This window comes from Lynx canadensis, chromosome D3, assembly GCF_007474595.2.
Source record: "Lynx canadensis isolate LIC74 chromosome D3, mLynCan4.pri.v2, whole genome shotgun sequence".
In the NCBI taxonomy this organism is placed as follows: domain Eukaryota; kingdom Metazoa; phylum Chordata; class Mammalia; order Carnivora; family Felidae; genus Lynx; species Lynx canadensis.
This window is the reverse complement of record NC_044314.2, coordinates 38882974-38904906: the sequence shown is the minus strand read 5'-3', so window position 1 is coordinate 38904906 and position 21933 is coordinate 38882974. Positions and strand designations below refer to the sequence as shown.

Below are 21933 nucleotides of genomic sequence, written 5' to 3'. Positions count from 1 at the left end.
CTCCCAAATATCACGTACACCAGGTACAAGAAAGTAATACCCTCAGATCCAATGTAGGTCTAGCACCCAGAGTCCCCACTGACTTTAGAAAGGTAGACATAAACTACAGGTTTTACCACATTGAATTCTTATTTTTACAGAGACTGGCATTTTCCCACATTGGTTCATTGAACAGTAATCAAATGTGGGTGGTATCACATAGACTTTTATTCCTTTAGATTGTGTGTTTTATGGAGGTAGGGACCATGTGTTTTTTTCCCCTCATCTACATATATATGCACCATATAGAAAGCTCTAAAAGGTAACATTGGATGAGAAAAACAAGATACAGTATAGTGCAAATAATATGAACTATTTTTTTTTTATCATTTTGAGAGACAGAGAGTGGGAGTGGCAGAGAGAGAGGGAGGGAAAGAGAGAGAGAATGAACATATTTTTATAAAAGAATGGTGATCAAACCTTCCCAGTATGTACATATTTTTATGTGTGTGTGTTTGTATGCTTAGGTATGTTCATTGATGCATGTATTTATCTGCAAGTACAGAGAAAAATGAAATGATACAGTAGTTTGTCAATGAGGATTACATATGGGAGTGCTATTATCAGGGGAAAGGAGAAAAGAAAAAAATATGTAAAACTTAGGCAAAAATTCGTGGTAATGGTAAAAAGTTATATTTTCATTTTTTTAAATAATGGAGTATTTAAGAACTACCTCAAATAGAGCAACTGAAAGGAAAATCAAAAGCATAAGATCGATCCATTAATATGGCATTTGTATTCTAGAAGAGAAATAGCTAATAAATACGAAAAATAATACTTCATACAGCGGTGAGTCCTCTGAAGAATATTAAAATTTAGGTGTTTGGGGGAGATAGTCCTGAGCTCAGGAAAGATATCAGCACTTAGAGAAGCAAATCTGGGATTCATCAGGGTGCTACACGAGTCAATGTGATCATTTAGAGAGTAAGTGTAGGGGAGGAGAGAGTTCAGGGTTGCACCCTAGAGCACTCCAACAGGGAGTGGCAAGGATGGAAGCTTACCGAGATGAGCAAAAGAGTAGAGGAGAGAAAGTGGAGATGCTGAGACAACTCTTTAGATGAGTTTTTCTGGAAAGTGTATTGCGGGAATGGTACAGGGAAATGGGGCACTGAATGGAAGGGCACCATGGGATCAATGGAAGCTTTGTATAGAGGACATTTATCACACCATGCTTATATATTCATCCTGGGGAAAAGCTATGATGCAGGAAAACAAAAGAAATGCTTGCAAGAGAAAACTCAATGAGAAGTGAGAGGAAAAGGCATTTGTATAAGAGAAGACTTAGGGATAAGTCGGAGAAGGAATGACTAGCTATGTCCTTATCCTTGAGGCATGCATCCATATATGATGAGAAAGTGTTTTCTCCCAAGAGTAAACAGTATTTGAAATTATTCCACTGAATTGTATTAGAATCAATGCAGATTTATATCACATCAGCTATCCCCTAGCAAAATATCCACAACTGACAAGTTCAATCAAGAAAACCATGAATTTGCATCGTGAGACACATTCTCTTGTTATTTACATGCTCCAAAATTATAGACTAAAAAAGACGATGGTGCAAATAGGCAAAGTACATGAACAAATGTTAGTAGAGTGATATATACATAAATATATTTGTCACTGATATATAGTTCAGTTATTCTATGATCCCAGTGCTATGCAATTTCCAACAAAAAGTCAAAATCTGAAGATGTCTGCTCAGGTTTTAAAAGAGAAAAGATAATCTATATCTGAACCAGAAAAATTCCATTCTTAGAAATTTCCCAAGTTGGGGCACCTGGGTGGCTCAGACAGTTAAGCTTCCGACTACGGCTTAGGTCATGATCTCACAGTCTGTGAGTTTGAGCCCCGCATTGGGCTCTATGCTGACAGCTCAGAGCCTGGAGCCTGCTTCAGATTCTGTCTCCCTCTCTCTCTGCCCTTCCCCTGTTCGCACTCTCCCTGTCTCTCTCTCAAAAATAAATAAGCATTAAAAAAGAAACAAATTTCCCAAGTAAATGTCCTTTCTACCACAATAGCTAGTCCACTGTGTAGTAGGTAAAATAAGATTTTAAAGCCACTGATCAATCAGTGCACGCGTCATTCTTGTAATTCATGCCAACAAGGACACCAAAATCTTTTAGGCTCATCTGAACTGTGAACAAGAAACATGTTTGCCACCTTTTTTTTTGAAATTTGGGTCTACCTAAAACTAGGGATTTCTTAAACTTTGACAGCAAAAGCAGATCAGCAGCTAGAAATGCAGCAATCTTTTACAACCAGTTTTTAATAGCAAGCGTCAGAGAAAGCAAGGACAACTTTTCATTTCCCTATCTAGAGATGTAGGCACAAAACTATATAGTCAAAAAGTTCATGTAAACTTGTTAATTACGGGAATAATAAACTAATGTTGGATGAAATTGGCCAACTGCCTTCTATTTACAACCCGTAATTTTCATTCACGATTACCTTAGTAAGGCATATTTACTTCCATACATAATTTTATATTTACAAAGACAGAAATCTATAAAGATAACTTTTAAAGATCTCTGCAAACAGTAGACCTAAAATATTAACTGCCGGGTCTACTTTCTCTACATATCCAGTTTTCTTCCTATCAACAACAACTGGATAATTCTGGAATTTTCAATGGACCCAGGAATAAGAGATTATGATTGATTTTTCACTTACAGCTTTATAAAGTAGCTCAAAATCCCAGCAAAAATCTTCTTACCCCAGCAAAATCACTCTGGTAAAATTATTCTTTTAGATAAATTGTTTTTAATTACAACTTTGTCTTTTAGGAAAATTAAAACATCCAAATTACTCTTCTGATCATTTTAACTCTTTACTATTATGGCCTGAGAAACCAAAGCTAGGAAACATTGCAGAAACCCAAATTACACTGGTACCACACATTTAAGTTCAGGGAGCAAAACACGGGAAAGCTTGGATTTTTATAACTAACATGTTTATAAACCAGTCTATCACCCTAGTTTTGAACAAAGTAGTTGAATCCAAAAATAAGGAAGTAGATAATGGAATCTGAGTCTACAGAAAAGTCCCCACAGGAACAGATAAAAAAAAATCAGCACAAGAGCATGAGGTGGTTGTTGTTTAAATAAACTCTGACTTGGGTTTTTGTTGTTTTGTTGATTTGTTTGTTCAGTTTGAAAGGCTTACCATCTTGCTGCCCATGAAGAGCCTGAGGACTCTGCATTCTCTCCTCAAGATTGGAGCTAAGATCAGAGTTCACGGCTGACATCCGTGTTGAATCGCTCATATCAAATTCATCGCTTTCTATTGAACTTTCATCCTGAAAATGGTTTTAAAATATCATCAAGCATCATAAAATATAACACATTCAAATAGTGACCATTATATCTACAGGGTCAATTAGAGTTTAGCCAGTAAGTTAGCTTTTACAGAACTCAGTAAATTGTGTTACATATTAATAGATACTTGAAATAAATAATGTAATAATTTCTCTCTTTAAGGAATTTCAAGGCTTGTGAAAAATCAAACAATGTATCTAAGTACAGGCAGATTTAAAAGGCAAAATAACATGTTTAGGAAGGATGTACTTGGGAGAATTATCCTTAACAATGAAAAAATGGTTTTTTTAATTAGTAAAAACTTCCCCTAGGGCAGTCAGTCACAAAATATAAAATATAGAGAAATATATGTTTTGAGTCCAAAAATAAATGACCTAATAAAATATTATAAGCAAAAATCTTAGGATGCGATAAGAAAACCTTACACAAAAAATTTTCCTTGGCAAACAGGATGGATTCTAATAATTGACAAACTTACATGGCTAGATTGAAAATCCACATTTCCTGAAAGCAAGATTTTAACACCTCCCTTCTTTCCTTATAAGTGAATATATGCTGTACTGCAACCACAAAAACGAGTTCTAGGTAGAAGTGTGAAAGATCATTTACCAAAAGCCAGTTCGCCGAGTGGCTAAATTACCAAAAGGCCAGTTTTCCAAATGCCCAACTCATCAAAACCTGTCAAAAATTAAGTTAAACCAAGTCTAAGATATTTTGCTGTAAATCGTTTCACTGAAGCAAATTCCTTTTAGAGAACCGATTTTCAGCCAAATGGTATGCCTATGTAGGCAGAAAGGCCTGAGAAGTTGTGTAACATATTGCAAGTACTTAATCAAAATCACCAGGTTTGACTTTAATTCGTAAATGTCTGATCTCAAAGTTTAGCATTAATATAAAAATCAGCAATCGCCATAGCAGTAGTGCTATTTATGTGACACGTAACTGTTCTTTATACTTGTTTACTCACTTCATCTTTATCACAACCTGTGAATTGGGTACCAGGATTCATCCACTTTTACAGATTGAGAAATTGAGGCACAGAGCAGTTAAAGAATGTATCCCACTATAATACACCAGAACTGGGATTCATATGAAGTCACTCACGCTTGAGAAAATAACTTCTTTGAATAGGAAGAGTTACCTTGGCTTCCTAAATGACATCTTGGTATCAGCAAAGAAGTTGCTATGGTTAGGGGACAGGAACGTTCTAGTAGACTAACAAATTGGCATTCTGATCCATAGGTCAGGTCAAGGTGATTTTGGTGTCCTTCCTTTACGAAAGGTCTGATCATGCCCGGGTATACTGAGTAGAACTAGCTCTTCATTAATTCAGCAAGGAAATGCCACCCTGTGAGGCCTCTGGGCAATCAGCCACATAGACTTCTCCCAGCGGCATGCCCTCTCTCTTGGTACATTATGTTTTCTCAAATTCTAAATTCTAAGAAAATCCAAAGCATCTGAAATAAATATATATGTTAAAAAGAGAAAAAAATAACAGAATTCAATGTGCACATCAATCTTATCAGTGTGTACCATATACATATGCCTACATATATATGCACACACGTAGGTGATACAGATATTTATTATATGCACTATATATAGTGTCTGACATGATGGCATTTTAGAGTACATTCTCTACAGCCAGACTGACTGATTCAGATCCAGCTCTGCCACTTAGATGTGTTACCTTAAATAAGTAACTTAACCTTTCTGTGCCTCAATTTCTTCATCTATAAAATGGGAATAATAGTATCAATCTCATAGGGCTATATAAAGGTTAAGCAAATATACTAATATTTAAAGTACTTAGGACAAGGTCAGATAAATAAGTACAAAACTGTTTTAATATTTTTATGTAGAATACATAAGAAACTCTGCAGTATATAATAGGACTTATATTATGTTTTACGAACACATACAAAAATAAATTTAAATATAATAGTAAAGATTAAATATAATAGTAAATACATTTAAATATATTAAATATAATAGTAAAAAATATGCATATAAAATAAAATATAAAGTAAATTTAAATATGTGTTTATAAACTAGCTGTGTATTTTATATAAACATAGTCTGTAGAATCAGCACTTATTATATATACTAAAAATAGCTAAATATACATAGTCCAGTAAAATTTCATCTCTAATATATACCATCTTAAATATGTGTGTGTGTATTCACACGTGTGTGTGTAAATGTATGTATATGTCAGAATGTATGTGTGAGTTTAAAGGAAAGCTAGATACAAAGAGATAATATCTGATCCATGGAATGATTATATAAACTGCTACAGCACATTATGAATAATCAATACACATTTTATCATCAATAAGTAACAGTCTTATAAGTATATATTTTAAGAAATGTGGACAACAAATTAAATGGTTATACAACCAACTGTACCTGCTATTTTAATTTTAAAAGAAATCACCATTCTATTAATCATAGGTGTCTTAATGATTGTGACTATCTTAAATATTTTCCTTTATGATTTCCTCTGATATACATTTTATTTCTCACAATTCTACTCCTTATTAGAATATAAATTATCCAATTGCTTACATTTATAAAGAGCTTTAACAAAACTAAGTGCATGTATTCATTCTGTAAGTTCTATTCAAATTATTGACTGATTAAATTACTATCTTTGATAAGAGGTGGAAAAAGTGCCTAAAACCTAATGTTGCGGTTTTTTATTATCAACATAGAGACAACGCTAATTGTCAGGAATGCTAAATCTAGGAAGAAATTACCAAATATTTCTAAGAATGAAGAACTGGAAAACTTGACTGATATGATATTAAGTATTTTATTTTATTCATGATCATCTGTAGGCCATTCATCTGAATTCTTCCCCTATGGGTATTTTATTCTATATGACAATCAGAAAGAGAGTCTTCAATCTGACTTTATTCCTTATGTTATTAAAATCTTAGGATAATGAAAGCCATGGCCAACTACCATAGAATTTGCTTCCCTAAGGCTTAATTTTTAAAAATTAGAATAAATATTTTACTGTAACAAATAATTTTATTCCCAGTCTTTTTCCTTTTAAGACAATTGCATGGAATTTAGATCCTCTGATCCGTTCCATATTTTATTTTAGTTTTCAAGTTCCAGATTTTACCTCTAGAGGTCTCTACCCTGTGACTCCTGATTTCCATTGCTATTTGTCCTGATCTCATTTTCCCATTTCCTGAATGATTAATTATAGTCTCCTAGGTTTCTATCCACCTCCAATTTCTTCCCCACCAGTCCTGTTCATCATCCACTGCTAAATTAACCTTTCCACTTCAGAAAATGCCACTTCTCTGTTCATAAATTTGCAGCTATATTCGTCAATCCAAATCTACCAAGTAATGTGTAAGTTGCTCAAACATTAAGGGTTTTCCATAAGACTGCTTGAAACCCACTCCCACAATCTAATCTTTGTTGTTTTTCACTTACCTTATGCTCAAGCCAACTCAAAGCCCATACTGTTAGCCTTTCTATGGAATGCACCACCTCAGACCTTAGTGTGCATGAGTGTAGATATTGTTAAAAATTCAGATCACCACGTGTCACACATTATGTCTAGAATCAGAATCTTGGGCTGGGGTTCTGCAACATGCAGTGCAATGAGCTCCGTGGGTGCCCCTGACGTTGGTTATTTAGCCAGTAATGTTCAGAAAAACATTCTGTGCTGATGGAATTACTCTATAAGATTCCCTATGCGGTAAGGTGACTACCAGCTTTACTTGGCTATTGAGCACTTGAAACATGGCCAGTGCAACTGAAGAACTAAAAATTTAATTTTAGGTAATTTTAATTAATATCCGATTAAATTTAAATATCAACATGTGGCTAATGGCTACCATATGGGGCAGTGAAAATCTAACAATTCCTCATTGTTGGATCTTGAAAATATTTCCAATCATTCACTATCAGCAATGCAACAAACATCCTAATACTTGAGTTGTTTCATACATCACATTCCTTAGTATAAATTTCTAGTCAAGCATATGGGTAACATTGAAAAATTTTTAATAATTATTGCCAAACTCTCCCCCTGTAAGATTATTCTGGTTCAAACTCCATCAACAGTCTGTAAGAAGGTCAACTGATCTTACATTATTAAAGTATTTTGATTCTCATTCCTGGCCATCTTTATTTCTCTTAATAGCACTTAGCATCTTCTTCTATACATACTTTTATTATTTATGTCCTTTATTTTCTCCCCTGCAACTAGAAGATAAGTTTAATAAAGGCAATGTTTTTGTCAATTTATTAAGTTTATCTCCATTATCTACAAGAGTACCAGTTACATAGAAGGTACTCAGTAAATATTGGTTGAACTAATTGAAATAACGCATTAAAATTTAAATATAACTGAGCACAAAGAAATATCTCACTTGAATTCTGTTTTAATGTAATTTACTTAATCACCTTATCTTTCAATAATCACAACTTCTAAAATTTTGCAAATAATGTAGCCATTTATATGAATATTTTGAAGGCAGTGTGCATCCAATTGGTATTTTCAAGATGTAAGGATGAGAGCTATTTTCCTAATCCAGTTATAAATTGAAAGGATCTACTCCCTTTGTGTGAAATACTTATGATGTTTTAGAAGCCAGAAGGATTCGGCATATGTGGGCTGTACTGTTGGCACAGAGTTGATTTTCTTACTTTTTAGCCTAGAAATAAATGTACCAACATCTAAATGAGCTTCCTACAAATAATTTGACAGCTCCAACTAGTTTATGAGGTTTAATTTTTTTTTCCAATTATATAATAAATCAGGAGAATAACTTTCCATTCTCCTGGATGGATAGACATTAGTATTTTTTAGTTGTCTTTTATATCTTTAACCCAAAGATTTTATTACTATTTACTTAATCATTTATATGTAGCCATCTGATAATATGAAATCCACGTCTGCCACTGTACAAATACAGATCTTCTCACAAACTGTACTCTCAATGGTTTTTTGAGATAAAACAATTTTATAATATAGTTTTAAGATTAAACCTGCTCAAATAAAGAGGAAAACAAAAAATATGAGTTTCATTAAATAAAGTAAGCTCAACAAAGTGAATTTTATAACACTTCGTCAAATAACGCTGTATTTGAAAAATAAATATTTAACCACATTTCCTGTTATTGAGAAATTTCAAGAAGGATTGTACGTATTAGCCTGAGAAACCACTCCTAATACTGATCATCTGAATGTGTGTATTGATTAATGGCTTGTTAACTGACTAGTTAACAAGGATTTCCTAAGCCCCTATTGCTACAAGTTTTGGTGGTGGAATATATATAACTTGGCCCCTATCTTTGAGATACTTCCACCAAACTGAACACTTAATTAGTATCCTAAAGAATATTCAACAAGTGTGCATTTGTGTCTAATACATGTCAGCAAGCGCACATCTCGATTCTACTCTACAAATTAAAGAGGATAATTTGAAACATCAAAATACCCCTAATTAGGAAGAATCACAACAAATTATCTCTAGAAAATACACACTGGTATAGAGAATAATGGAAAAAGAAAAAAAACCTTTAAAACATACAAAAGATTTAGATGGTGGAGAAATGATTATACTTGAAATGCCCATTAAATTGACTTTTGTGATTTCCAGGAAAAATAGCCTGAATACTACTGGACACTTTCCTTGGATACTCACTCATTTGGGATACTTTCCCCTGAACTTTCTAGCACTTTACCAAGGCTAGTTTGATGGTGGTCCATTAAGGAAAAAGAAGCTTTCTTGGGAAGGAACACATTCCCACCCAGCACTAAGGTAGATGTGTTGAGACAGGGACTCTCTGTCGGGGACTAGAAGTTTCTGCCTGTTTTTTCCATCTGTGCAATGCCAGTAACATTCCTTTCATTAAAGAGTAAATTACCATCTTCAAAATGCCATCACGCTTAATACGATAGTCATGGTTATCAAACTTCATTCCGACTTGGAAGTCGGTATTTCCATTTTACCTCATCTTGCTGTGAGTTCAGCAGCTGCAACTTCATGTGCTTCATGTAGGCCATGGTAATTGGCATGTTGTAGTCAATCATGCTGGTCACCAAAGTCGGAGGTTTTCCATTATCTGCAATAAAACATTTTTAATGGGTGTGAAAGTGATACTGCATTCTACCTGTAATTTCAGAGCGATCCACGTTGTTAAAATTGAAATCTGGTTCTAGATATCAAGTCTTTAGGAGGTTGGTAGCATTACGGATGGATGGTAGGAAAAGGTAACCATACAAAGGTACATGGGACAAACTAACGCTATGGATAAACTAGTTATTTCTAACTACGGGAAAGCTTTTTGATACACTGGCAGCAAAGGGTGAACCCAATACAGTGATTAAACACAATCATTGGTAGTTTGTATTTTTCTCCTTTGCTGCACACCTACAGTTTCTATGTGCTACTTGAGTAAAAAAGGAAATTTGCGCATTTTTTCCTTTCATCTTTTTCTTCTATGTCTATTCATCCCCCAACACACAGGAATGAACTAATCTAAATGTCTCTTTGAGATTATTTTAAACTCTCAGAGAAACTCACCGATTAGGAAAACCATATAAGTAATTTTCAACGAGAACTAAAGTCAAATTATAACTTTCATGTAAAAATTTTCAGCAGAGGAGCTCCATACTACACTCTTCACTTTTAGAAATAAGGAACTGGTAGATTTAAAAGGAGATTGATGGAACATCAGGTTCCTTGCTAACTATGTTTAACATCCCATGAAATACACATGATATGTGAAAATTAAAATATTATTATAGGGAAAAAAAGTTATTTGCCACAGTCAAAACCACCTTTCTTCTGAGAATGGGCACAGAATTACTCTGTAAGTGGATATTCAAAATTGACTGCCTCTGGATTGAATCAACGAGACGATCGGACTTGTTGAACTATTTCAGTCTACCACATGTGTATAAAGATGTCGGATATAAACTGCCATTACGAGTAAAATGACTTTAAGTCTCACTATTTGACACCACAGCTACCTTTGTGATCTGTTCCATCTGGGTTTAAATGCATTCTTTTCTGGCACTCTGAGCAGCTCATTAGAAACCGTGTCACCGCTTCTCTTGGTAAGAAGGCATAGCTCTCTGAAATCTGAAATGATTCACAAAATAGAGGTGTTATTATATAAGCTGACTGCACATGAGTCAACAGAAATGATCACTGTATTTCCCAGTAAGACGCATTATTCCATAATGGCAGGAAGCACAATGAAAGCATGCACTGCGTACCATGCATCATTTCAAGAAATATCTATCCAACTTGATTGCGTGTCTCTTAGTAATAGCTAATAATGTGATGTGGAGAACAAAACATCACCCACATCTGGATGGATATCTGTTTAGGTTTCTGCATTTCTTTTAGGAAACGTAATCACAGTGTGCAGATATTCTAGTGAATTTTCCTATGAAAAATTGCCAACATTGTTTTTTAAACTTACTGCTAGCACCATCAAAGTTTTATCCAATTTACATATATTTTTAAAAATTTAGCCCCAACTAGAAACACTAAACTTTGGATTTTGCATTAGTGAGCACTTCTTCAGTACGGCTTTTTAAAACATTTTAAGTCAAAATAACAGAAAATTCTAAGAGAACTCATGTATATATTTGCTACAGTGAATCATCCCTTCCACAGAAAATGACACACCTGGAAATGCATTTTGGCCACTTATTTCATTTGTTATTTTACGTCAGTGTTTCAAAATTTATGTCCACAAAAGCTCAGGCTGATTATCAGAGCAAGCTTCTCCGGTACACTCTATAGAGCTTCTATTATCAGAATCATGATCTAGATCCCATTAGAAATCAATACTCCTATCAGTCATTTTTAAAATACTAATTTTTCCAAATCCAGGGTATTTCTCTCATCAAAGCCAATAACTTAAGTGAAGCTGACAGATTGTTAAATATCTCTAAATAAAAGCGGACACTGACTCAGACAGTGTGATGCACTACTCAGAAGTGTGATGCAGGGCATCAATCTTCCACCACAGCACTAACACGGGTACATGAAATACACCAGAAAGAAGAAGAATAAACAAGTTGAGTTGTAAGTGAGACATAAATGCCAAAGAAAATTTCTCAGGTGTATGTACAGCTGTTATGAACACTACCACACTTGAAGCTTGTAGAAAGGAAATATGCACCTTGTGTATAATTGAGTACAATTCTACACCAATTCTGTTAATGATGATGGGGTCAAATTTTACTTATTCATGCTGTAGAAAGAGCACAACATAGAAGAAATCCCATGCACTAAAATTCAAAATTATAAAGCAAACTTTGCCTTGCATTTAATAATAAAGTCAGTTTGTATCAGTTAGCCTAGATCAGGGCAAAAAAGCCACAAGAATACCAAAGAGAAGGTACAGGTCCACAATTAAAGTCTATCATGGATGATCCATATACAGGTAATTAAAATTCAACTTTACTAGGGTTTTTAATTTACTATAATTTGTAAATTCAGATGTTGTCCAGTTTAAAAAAATACTTCACACTGTACAAAGAATTGTGAGAGAAAAATAAACAGAACAACTTGAAAGTATTTCATCAAGCTATTTTATTTATGTTATATTTTTAGAGAGAGAGAGAGAGAGAGAGAGAGAGAGAGAGAGCGAGCAAGCACGAGTGGGGAAGAGGGGCAGAGGGGAAGAACTCCACTGAGTGTGGAGCCTAATGTGGGGCTCTATTCCACGACCCTGGAATCATGACCTAAGCCAAAACCAAGAGTTGGACACTCAACCGACTGAGCCCCCCCAGGTGCCCCCCATCAAACTATTTTATATTAATTATTGAATAAGGAAATACATACACAAATTAAATTCTCATTCCCTTTCTCTTATATTTTCCTAACTACACACACACACACACACACACACAAGCACATTTGATTATTACTCATCTGTTTTATAGAAGGAACTCACACCTTTGCCTGATTTATTAATCTGATTGGAGATCATTTTTCTGACACTCCAAAAACCTATGTTAAAGTAATTCAGAAGTTACAAACAAATGTCCACGATGCATGCCTGGCCCTAATATTTTAACTCACATGAAGTTATAGTCCATTGGAACTAATGGGGCCGTCCACTAAATTCTTCAACAAATAGGATTTGAGTAGAATGTTCTACTGATTTTCAGAGGATTTCTATTACAACCCTATCTACTTATATAAAAGGCAAACCTTCCATTGAAAAACTGATGAGTAAATGTGGAGTTGAAGACACCCTGTGTTTGCTTCCAGCATCTTGATGCTCTCCACAATCTTCCCATTTCCCAATGCTAATAGGGCGCTTGTGTAGGAATCCCTTCTAGATGGATTTATCATTGACCTGGCCCAATCGTATTACTTGTCCTGGCATTACTTAGCTCCAAACCAATTGTTTTAGAATCATTATTAATCACATTACATTTCTTTTAATAGTTTAACTCTGAGAAATGAGTAACTGTAATGGTCACAAATATGTTTGTGTTCATGTGTACATGTGAGCATGGAAAAAAATATAAAATCCTGCTTTGTATCTTAGAAAGGAAATTTTAGCAAGTATTTTATCACATCATTCTCTATGGTATTATGCTGGCACAGCACTTGCCATGTCACCACATGTTATATCAGTGGATAAAAGCATTTATTTGGGGGTACTTTTCTTGGTGTTCAGAATCCACTTTATGGGGAGACCAGCCAAGGCATCCCACTCTCCTTGAATCCTTTTTCCCCACCTCATGCTCACTGGGGCCCACAAACCTCGGAGTCTTCTTAAGCCCAAGGAGAAAAGACCCTCAGAACAGATTCTTCACATCTTACACTTATTTCTGAAATGATATTTCTCCTGCCATGAGGTGAAGAAGGAAAATAATTTCTTTTTCCTTATCTAGAATTTTTCCTCCCAGGCCTCTTTGAAATTAAGGATCCTAGGCAACCTTCATGGCTGAAGTTCTTAGAATATTTGTAAAAATGAAGAAATACTCTTAAAAAGCTCTTAAATTACAGTACATTTGAATAAATACATTTCATATTTAAAGCCCTGTCTTTTGATCCTGTCGGTATCTTCCTGTAACCCCATTTAGAAATAACATTGAAAGCCCACACGTGAAGCCTCTTTAGAAACTGAGGCAGGGGCAAAATGCCCTTATGGCTCCTTCTCTAATGAAAGGCCCTGTTTCCATTTGCTGGGAGTGAATGTTGGAAATGCTAAACCAACTTTAAATAGATATTCATAAATGGTGATAAAACACAGGGATGTGTTCTTCTAGGCTCTCCATTCATCAAAGTCCTAACATCCTTCATGCAGTATGTAATAGTAGTTGCAAATAAAACTTCGAAGGGACGAAAATTGAAAAAATATTTTGATTCAGACACTTGAAATACCATTCTAATACTATAATTAATTATATGAAATGCTATAATCATTCATAAATGTCTATTTCCTTGACCCACTCTTCAAATCTAATCACTTACTTGTTTCTAGGATAGAAATTGAACTTTGAATAGAGTATGGAACATTTTCTAGAACACTGATGAGGATGACACATCATTTGAAAATGTATTCTTAGAATTGTATTTATATTTTGGAATGATAGAGAGTATTTACTTTGAATTTTTCCATGAGGAAACACTGCATCTTTTTGGTAATAAGCAAAACGTAACATGAATGGATATTAGTCTTGCTCTCTCTGCAGTGAACACTAAAAGGACAACTGCCTTATGACAAACCACATATACTGCTTATACTAGAAATTAACATCCAAAGGACGGACTAGAACCTAGCCACGCTGAAACTTACGAAGTAATACCAAACATCATTTTTCGTGTAAACTACTGTGAGGCATCTCTTCCTCAGAAGATGTTTTTCCTATGAATCCAGACTTGTTTTCTTAGATTTATGTAATGCTTTGTATTTTTCATTGACTTTTTGCAATCATTACGTTAGACGGTAACTAAACAGATTTCACAGTAGTTTTTTGATAAGTGGATTGACTGGTATAAAGAGATGAAATGAGTTGTCATTGTTATGCAACAAAGGACAAAGCAGAGGGCTTTGGGTCTCCCAAATCCTGGTCTCCCAAATCCTGGTCTATCTCTATGAATTGAACGGACCATGATGAGCTTATCTGACAGACAGACAAATGCTTAGAGTCCAAAGAAAGCAGAAACACTGAAATAGATTTTTTTTTAATTGTAGATTTCAAAGTGTCTCACAGGACAAAGTCAGCACTTGTGAAACGTCCTTAAACTTGAGGTACGGCTGAAGATTTGTTGTTACCCCTCTTAAGTTTGTGGTTCCGGGGTGGGAATGTTGGGGCACAACGTATTTTTTCATTACTTACCACTTCTAAAGACCTTAATTCTTCTCTGTACTGGACATTATTAATACTGTTTTCACAATGAAAATATTACATTCTAAGTCCATTAAAACTGGACTTTGTCAACAATGAAGAATATCATGAACCAAATTATCACACATTAGGAATAGAAATGACCTCTCCCAACAACAACAAAAAAAAATATGGTAATACTTCTACATAAAAATAATTGAACTGAGGCATCTTTTGATGGATTATACAATAAACTAGGCCTCTATAGCAAAGATAGTATGACGTTAGTAATCTAACGATAAACAGATCCACCCGATGAAGGCCTAATGATCCAGGGCCATAAGGGGCACTGCTACCAATCTTCCACTTGTGGGTTAAAACAACAACAGAAAAAAAAAAAAAAAATCCGGGACACATTTCTGAAAAGTTTACTGGCAAATTTTATGATTGAAAAGAGGATGGGCATTTTACTTTGCCCATGTCCCTGCCACTCTGAAGAAAGAAGAAACCACATTTTTTCAAAACCTTACAACTATAAAGCCAAATTCTGGCTTCCTCTCAGCACAGCTCAGTTAAGGTCAAATTGTCAGCGATCCAAAAGAACTGAAATAGGAGTGCCTTGGTAGCTCAGTCCGTTGAGCATCGACTCTTGATTTCAGCTCAGGTCATAATCCCAGGATTGTGGGATCGACCCCTGCATCGGACTCCATGCTAGGTGTGGAGCCTGCTTAAGATTCTCCTTCTCTTTCCCTCTGCTCCTCTCTCCTGGCTAATGCTCTCTAGTAAAAATTTAATTTAAAAATAAAAAAAAAAAAACTTAAAACACCAACTGTAGTTAAATTGATTTGCAAATGTTATCTTACAAATTCAATAGTATATAATTCCTGAAGTTTTCTTACATTTACTTTTGATGAGCAGAGCTTTGTCTTCAGAAGTAAATCTTTCCTACCTAGATCTGAATACTTGAAGTAACATCGAGTTGGAAAAATGGAAGAAGTTAATCAAAACACTGTAATAATAAATTGCTGCTTTGCTGTTGTTTCTGAGACTGTGTGTCTCACGGTTATAGGATGCAAGTTCAGCTCATTAACGCGAGCCATAAAATTGTGACAGCAACATGGCTAACAGAGAAGGATTTTAAAACAGGGCTCTTTGTTCTATGTCTCTTTTCCTCGGTCCCAAGCCTCTTCTTCTCTAATTTTAACCGTTTAATTTCTGAACATTTTCAGTGGAAAAGTGCTCTAAATGTCCTCAGTTTGTACATATATCCGCAATACTCTAGTTCCTGAAATTGTAGAGTGGACAATTCTCAAAATTGAGATATCATTCAATGTATGCCAACTATAACTCACTGTTGCTGTTTTACACAAAAGGAAATGTTTCCTGAACAATACGTGTGCATTTAAGTTTTCCATGAATTGAGTCCCTAAACACTGGTTATGCTAAGTAAGGATTTTACATGGATTTTACACTTTAATCCTTACAAAGATCCCAGGAAGAGATTACTGTCATTACCACCGTCATCTCTGTTTAGAAGGTGAGGAAACTAAGCTCCAGAGAGGTTGTACAACTTGTCAAACAAGTAAAGAGACAGGATTCAGGTGACAATCTGGTTTCAGAGACGATCCTTTTAATCACTGTATATATAGCCTCTCCTGCTTATTAGCATTCAAAAAGAAATAGAGAGACACTGTCTCATCCATAAAGAGTTGGAATATTAATGTCACTGCATAGGCTAATATGCTGAAATATTTATCATGTCCCCCAGTGTGCGGTTCTTTGTAATATTAAGATGCTGTAACTGGTTTGAGGTGACATTCTGAATACAAGGGGCAGTCCAATTCTCTGTACCTTGGCTCAGGTTACAAAGTTCCACAAGAAACACATCAGACTGTGCAGTAACGATGGAGAGCTCCACCTGGAGGAAATGAACAACATGCTGTTCAGCAGAACCCATGGCTAAAGTGATGGCTTCGAGACAATGCTGCCACATTTAACAGCCGGGAACAAAATGCATAGGGCTTCTGCTTTTAATAGAATGTACGAGAAGGAGTATGAGTAGCCTATTTCTAAAGGAGTAAGAATTCTAATTGTTGAAGGAAATTCACCAGTGGAGAAGGCATTCTTGGCTTAAGATTCAAGCCTGCCACATGAGCTGAAACGGAGACACTACATGATGCTGGGAAATCATGAGCATTAGCAAACACTTCTTAAAGCAAAACAAAACAGCTAACGTCAAAAGATTTATCCACCAAAATCACGCCATTTTGTCCTAGGTTCAGTAAGGTTTTCCCAAACAAAACAAACCAGAATTAATGTTACTAAGTATCAGTAATTTGGAAAACTGGTAGGCAAGTGCTGAATTTCATCGTAAGTTACATTACTCCTCATCTCGATGTCTCGGTATAGTGTACTCCATTTCAGATACTGAGTCTCTAAGGAAATAAAACTGGTCTAATCATACTATTTTTAAAATTACTTTTGCCTTTTTTGTAAAATGAATTTAGAGAATAGCAATAATACTTTTATTTTACTGGAATTAAAACCATGTCTGTTGCTGAATACCATGCACTAACTTGTGGAAGAATTTGCCCTCGGAGATAAACTTTTGCTATCTTCTCTTATGAACACTCTTGAGATTCTGAACAAAAAATAAATTAGAAGTATTCTCCTAGTGAAATTTGCTTACCTTGCTATATTTGGTATTGTGATATTTAATACTGTGCTCCTCTATCACAAACCACCTGCAATGTATAGAAATGGATAATACAACTATAGAAACTGCAGTTTTAATTTTTTTTTTCAACGTTTATTTATTTTTGGGACAGAGAGAGACAGAGCATGAACGGGGGAGGGGTAGAGAGAGAGGGAGACACAGAACCCGAAACAGGCTCCAGGCTCTGAGCCATCAGCCCAGAGTCCAACGCGGGGCTCGAACCCACGATCCGCGAGATCGTGACCTGGCTGAAGTCGGACGCTTAACTGACTGCGCCACCCAGGCGCCCCTAAACTGCAGTTTTAAAAAGTAGTAACATTTAGGCCTGCCCAGGTGGCTCAGTCAGTTAAGCGTCTGACTCTTGATCTCAGCTCAGGTCACGATCTCACTCACAGTAATGAGATCAAACCCCACCGTGGGCTCTGCGCTGAGCATGGAACCTTCTTGGAATTCTCTCTCTCCCTCTTTCTCTGCTCCTCCCCTGCTCATGTGCGCACGCTCTCTCTCTCTCTCCCTCTCTCTCTCTCTCAAAATAAATAAAAATTTCCAAAAATAAAATGAAATTGAAATATAATTGAATAAAGCTTATAACTCTAAATGCTATTAAAGACCCCATATGTCCTGATTCATAAAGAAATAGCAGCACACCTCTTTTGGGAGAAGGGAAGCCTTAGTTCGGGGTAATATCTTCTATTCAACAAGGGCTACCCTGCCTTTATCTACTTTACACATTGTGTATCTTTGAACACATTTGAAAGGAAGAAATTAAGGCTAAAAAAAAGAAAGAAAGAAAAGAAAAAAATCCTGCAAATGCTCTAACACCTGGCTCAGACATTTTTCTACATGTATTGTAAAATTGAAATGTCCAGCCAGTGGTTTGCTCTTATATTTATATGGATTCTCTTTTACCCATTTTATGCATGAGAAAAGATGAGCAGGAGCATCATTGCACTTCCACAGAGATAAGTATTAATTTGCAGAGGTGCATATGGAAGCTGTCTTTCAAAGATGAAGACATTTATGGGGCACACAGGGGGCTCAGTCAGTTAAGTATCTTACTCATCATTTCGGCTCAGGTCTTGAACCCAGGGTCATGGGATCGAGCCCCACACTGGGCTCCACACTGAGCACAGAACTTGTTTAAGATTCTCTCTCTCTCTCTCTCCCTCTGCCCCTCTCCCCTGCTCACACTCTCTTTCAAAAAAAAGAAAAAACAAAGATGAAGACATCTTTCACCTTTCACCTAAACATTTACTTATTGAACAAATACCTACCAAAATGCACAGATAGTAAACTTATCCCTGAATACTTCTACATCTGGTTCTATACCACTAATGTGCCTGGATATATCAAATTATTGGAGTCACCTATTACTATTTGATTCTTTCTGAAGTCATCCTGAAAAACGCTTTCATCAGGACTCAACATAAATGCTCTTAGGTAAAAAGTGCATGTGTGGTAAGATTCAAATAGACTGCAAGCCAGCCATTTGGCTTACAGGCATTTACCTACATCAAAACTGCATTCACTCTGGACCTCAACAATTTTTGCGTCAAAACCCTCAGTACTGTTTGGAAACATTTGGTGCTAGGTTGTATCTGTCTGACCCCTAAATGTCTGTTAAACAACCAACCGAATCCCCGTACCTTAATAATGTCTCCAATATCGAAACCAGCTGAAGCTGCATTTGCACTCCATCCCCAAAGTCACCACTGCTCCCCGACAGGAATCTCTTGTTTTGTTCGAGTTCCCATAAATCCTGCACTATTGCTTGATTTGCTACGACTCTGGTGCTTTTATCATGTGCTATTTTCAGTCAGCATGGTCCATTTCCTTTTCCTTCTTTCTTGTCTGATCATTTTCTTTCTTCTTGGATCATTCACCAGCTCCCCTTGCTTTTTTCACTTAGTTGAGGGGGATGGAATGGCCCAGAAAGGAACATCTAGTGCTGAGTTTTAGGATTGTTTTACTTTATTATTTTTCACAACTGGAGGAATTTAATTTCTAATAAAAAAAAAAAAAAAGCAACTGAGTGTAACATGGCAAATTCAGATCATCCTTACACGTATTTGGGGCTTATGACTGTTTTTATTTTTAGTTACAGATGGGGGAGGCACCACAAATTTTTTCTACCCTTAGGGTCTAGTGTTGATTTTTAAATAGGATTAATGATAGTGGATAAAACACAGCATGCCCAGCTAAATATAAATCCCACATAAACATGCAATACTGGGACAAACATATTAAAAATTAGTGTGTATCTGAAATTCAAATATAACTGGGCATCCTCTGTCCTATTCATTAAATCTGCTAATCTCACAGGATACATTTATCTAAGATGAGTGAAAATATGGGTTAGAGCCTGAAGATGATTTTAAATTTGAAACAAATTGTTACGTCAGGAAAATATAAGAATGTACCAAGAGCTGAAGTGAGAGCCAAGGGGAGTGGAAGTGATTACTGGAAAGTATGGAGGCAATTTGAAATCACAGTCCCCATTTAAAGTGATGCCTTCCAACTTTCAAGACCAACAGCACAAGTTTAAATATAGTTTATATGATAAGCTAGCACATATACACATTTATAAATTAAAACTGATCATTTCTGTTTCCTTCCATTTTATCCTTTTAAAGGATTTACAACCCACTAAATTGACTTGATAACTCACTAAGGGGTTGTGATAGGTAATGCAAACAATGGGTCTGAAGCAGAAGAATGCAGTCTGTCAATGCAAAGATTTTTGTCATGGGGTTGAGAGAAGATGCTGCATAGGCGGTCAAATTTAAAAACGAAGGCTGGAAAATCCAAAGGAGGCCTAATGCAGGCAGGGATATTTGTAGACAGTTCAGGTCAAACTGTAGACAGCTCAAAGTGATCTGAAAACCAGAAGCAAATGCATCGGATGTAGTATGAGGGGAATGAATGGTGAAGGCAGAACAGTGGCAGAAGTCAGTGTCCTCCAGGGACAGGGAGATGCTAGAATGAGAGGCGAAGGGCAAAGACACTCAGCCTGGGCAGAAGCACAGAAAACCGCCACCTGATGTGAATTGAGGAGGTAAGCAGAGAGGGAACAGCATTCCAGGGCAAAGCACATGAATGAGGCACTACAACATCACACACTAGGAGATCAAGGCATAGGCAAACAAGAAGTAGCATGTGATGTAATTTAATTATAATTCATTAACTTTTCCTGGAAACAGTTTTTGCTTCATTGATTACCGTTCAAACTTCGCTGCATTGCTTTGTGAAAAAAGAACCTTATTCTCTTTCTGTTTTCTCTCTCTTATAATGATGCACATCTTTAATTTGGAGCTGTATTTTCTACAATAATTAAAATAGTTATCATCAATTGAGCAAATGAGACACCATCAAAAAGAGAGAGAAGCAACTGGCGATAGATCTCTAAAGTTGTGAATGCTATTTTTGTCACTTCTTATGTCAGAATATTTGCCTGTTAAGGAACAGATTGTCGTAACAGAGAATTCTTATATTAGATGGAAAAAAATGAGCAGATGGGCAGTGAAAAGTTTTTCTTCATGCACATTTCCTAATAGTAAAATAAAGAGAATCCCTAAATATTGCATGTAAATAAAATGACTCAGCAAAGCAAATGCTTATATAATTACTTGCAGTACGAACAGCTACATTAAAACACACAATTACACACATGGGAATTGTGGGGAATTTACTTCCTCTCTTGATTTTTTCTGAAAAATGTTTATAATATGAAATATTAGTGCATTTACTGGGGTTAGGAAAGACCAGTTAGAATTCAACTTTCCAGGGCGCTTGGTCATGATCTCACAGTTTGTGAGCTTGAGCCCCACATCTGGCTTGCTGTTGTCAGCTCAGAACCTTCTTTGGATCCTCTGTCCCCCTCTTTCTCTGTCCTTCCCCCACTCATGCTTTCTCTCAAAAACAAACAAACAAAAAAAACATTAAAAAAAAAAGAATTCAAACTTCCTGGTCTAGAATTCGTCAGCACATTCAAGCTCTCCCTTGGTTCTGACTGCAACCCCCTCTATTAAACTTTACCTTTACTACTACGTGCGCTGGTCAATGGGGATGCAGTGTTTCCTTTGAAATAGGTACCTAAGAATACCACTGCCACAGGTACTTAAAGCAGGCAAGAATTAGGCACCTTAGGGGAAATGGGAATAAATGGAGAAGGTTAGACTTCACTACTCAGGAGTCCAGTAAGTTACAGAACCCTCAAAGATCTGTGCAGGCAAAGTGCACAGTCATGAGAGGATAACTATGTGCCACGGATGCAGAAATCATAGTCTGAATTCTTGAATTGCTCAACAACCGGCAAATAATGATAACAATTTTCTGAGATACTAAGTAGAGAACTGGCCACATGGTGTCCTTCAGAAAATGTCTCTCGGGGCGCCTGGGTGGCTCAGTTGGTTAACCATCCAACTTCAGCTCAGGTCATGATCTCATGGTTCGTGAGTTCGAGCCCCACATCGGGCTCTGTGCTGACAGCTCTAAGCCTGGAGCCTGCTTCAGATTCTGTG

The 21933-nt window shown here is 36.0% G+C and overlaps 1 protein-coding gene across 2 annotated transcripts in view; it reads right to left on the bottom strand.

Annotated features, from left to right (window-relative positions):
• The window catches only part of NOL4 (nucleolar protein 4), a 417756-nt gene that overhangs the window by 286797 nt on the left and 109026 nt on the right, over nt 1–21933 (bottom strand). For both annotated transcript variants that reach the window (XM_030292187.1, XM_030292189.1), the window contains exons 3-5: nt 10363–10474; nt 9340–9452; nt 3205–3337 (exon numbers count right to left, since the gene is read on the bottom strand). In XM_030292187.1, the coding sequence (XP_030148047.1) occupies nt 3205–3337; nt 9340–9452; nt 10363–10474 (358 nt within the window). The remainder of the gene's footprint in view (nt 1–3204; nt 3338–9339; nt 9453–10362; nt 10475–21933) is intronic.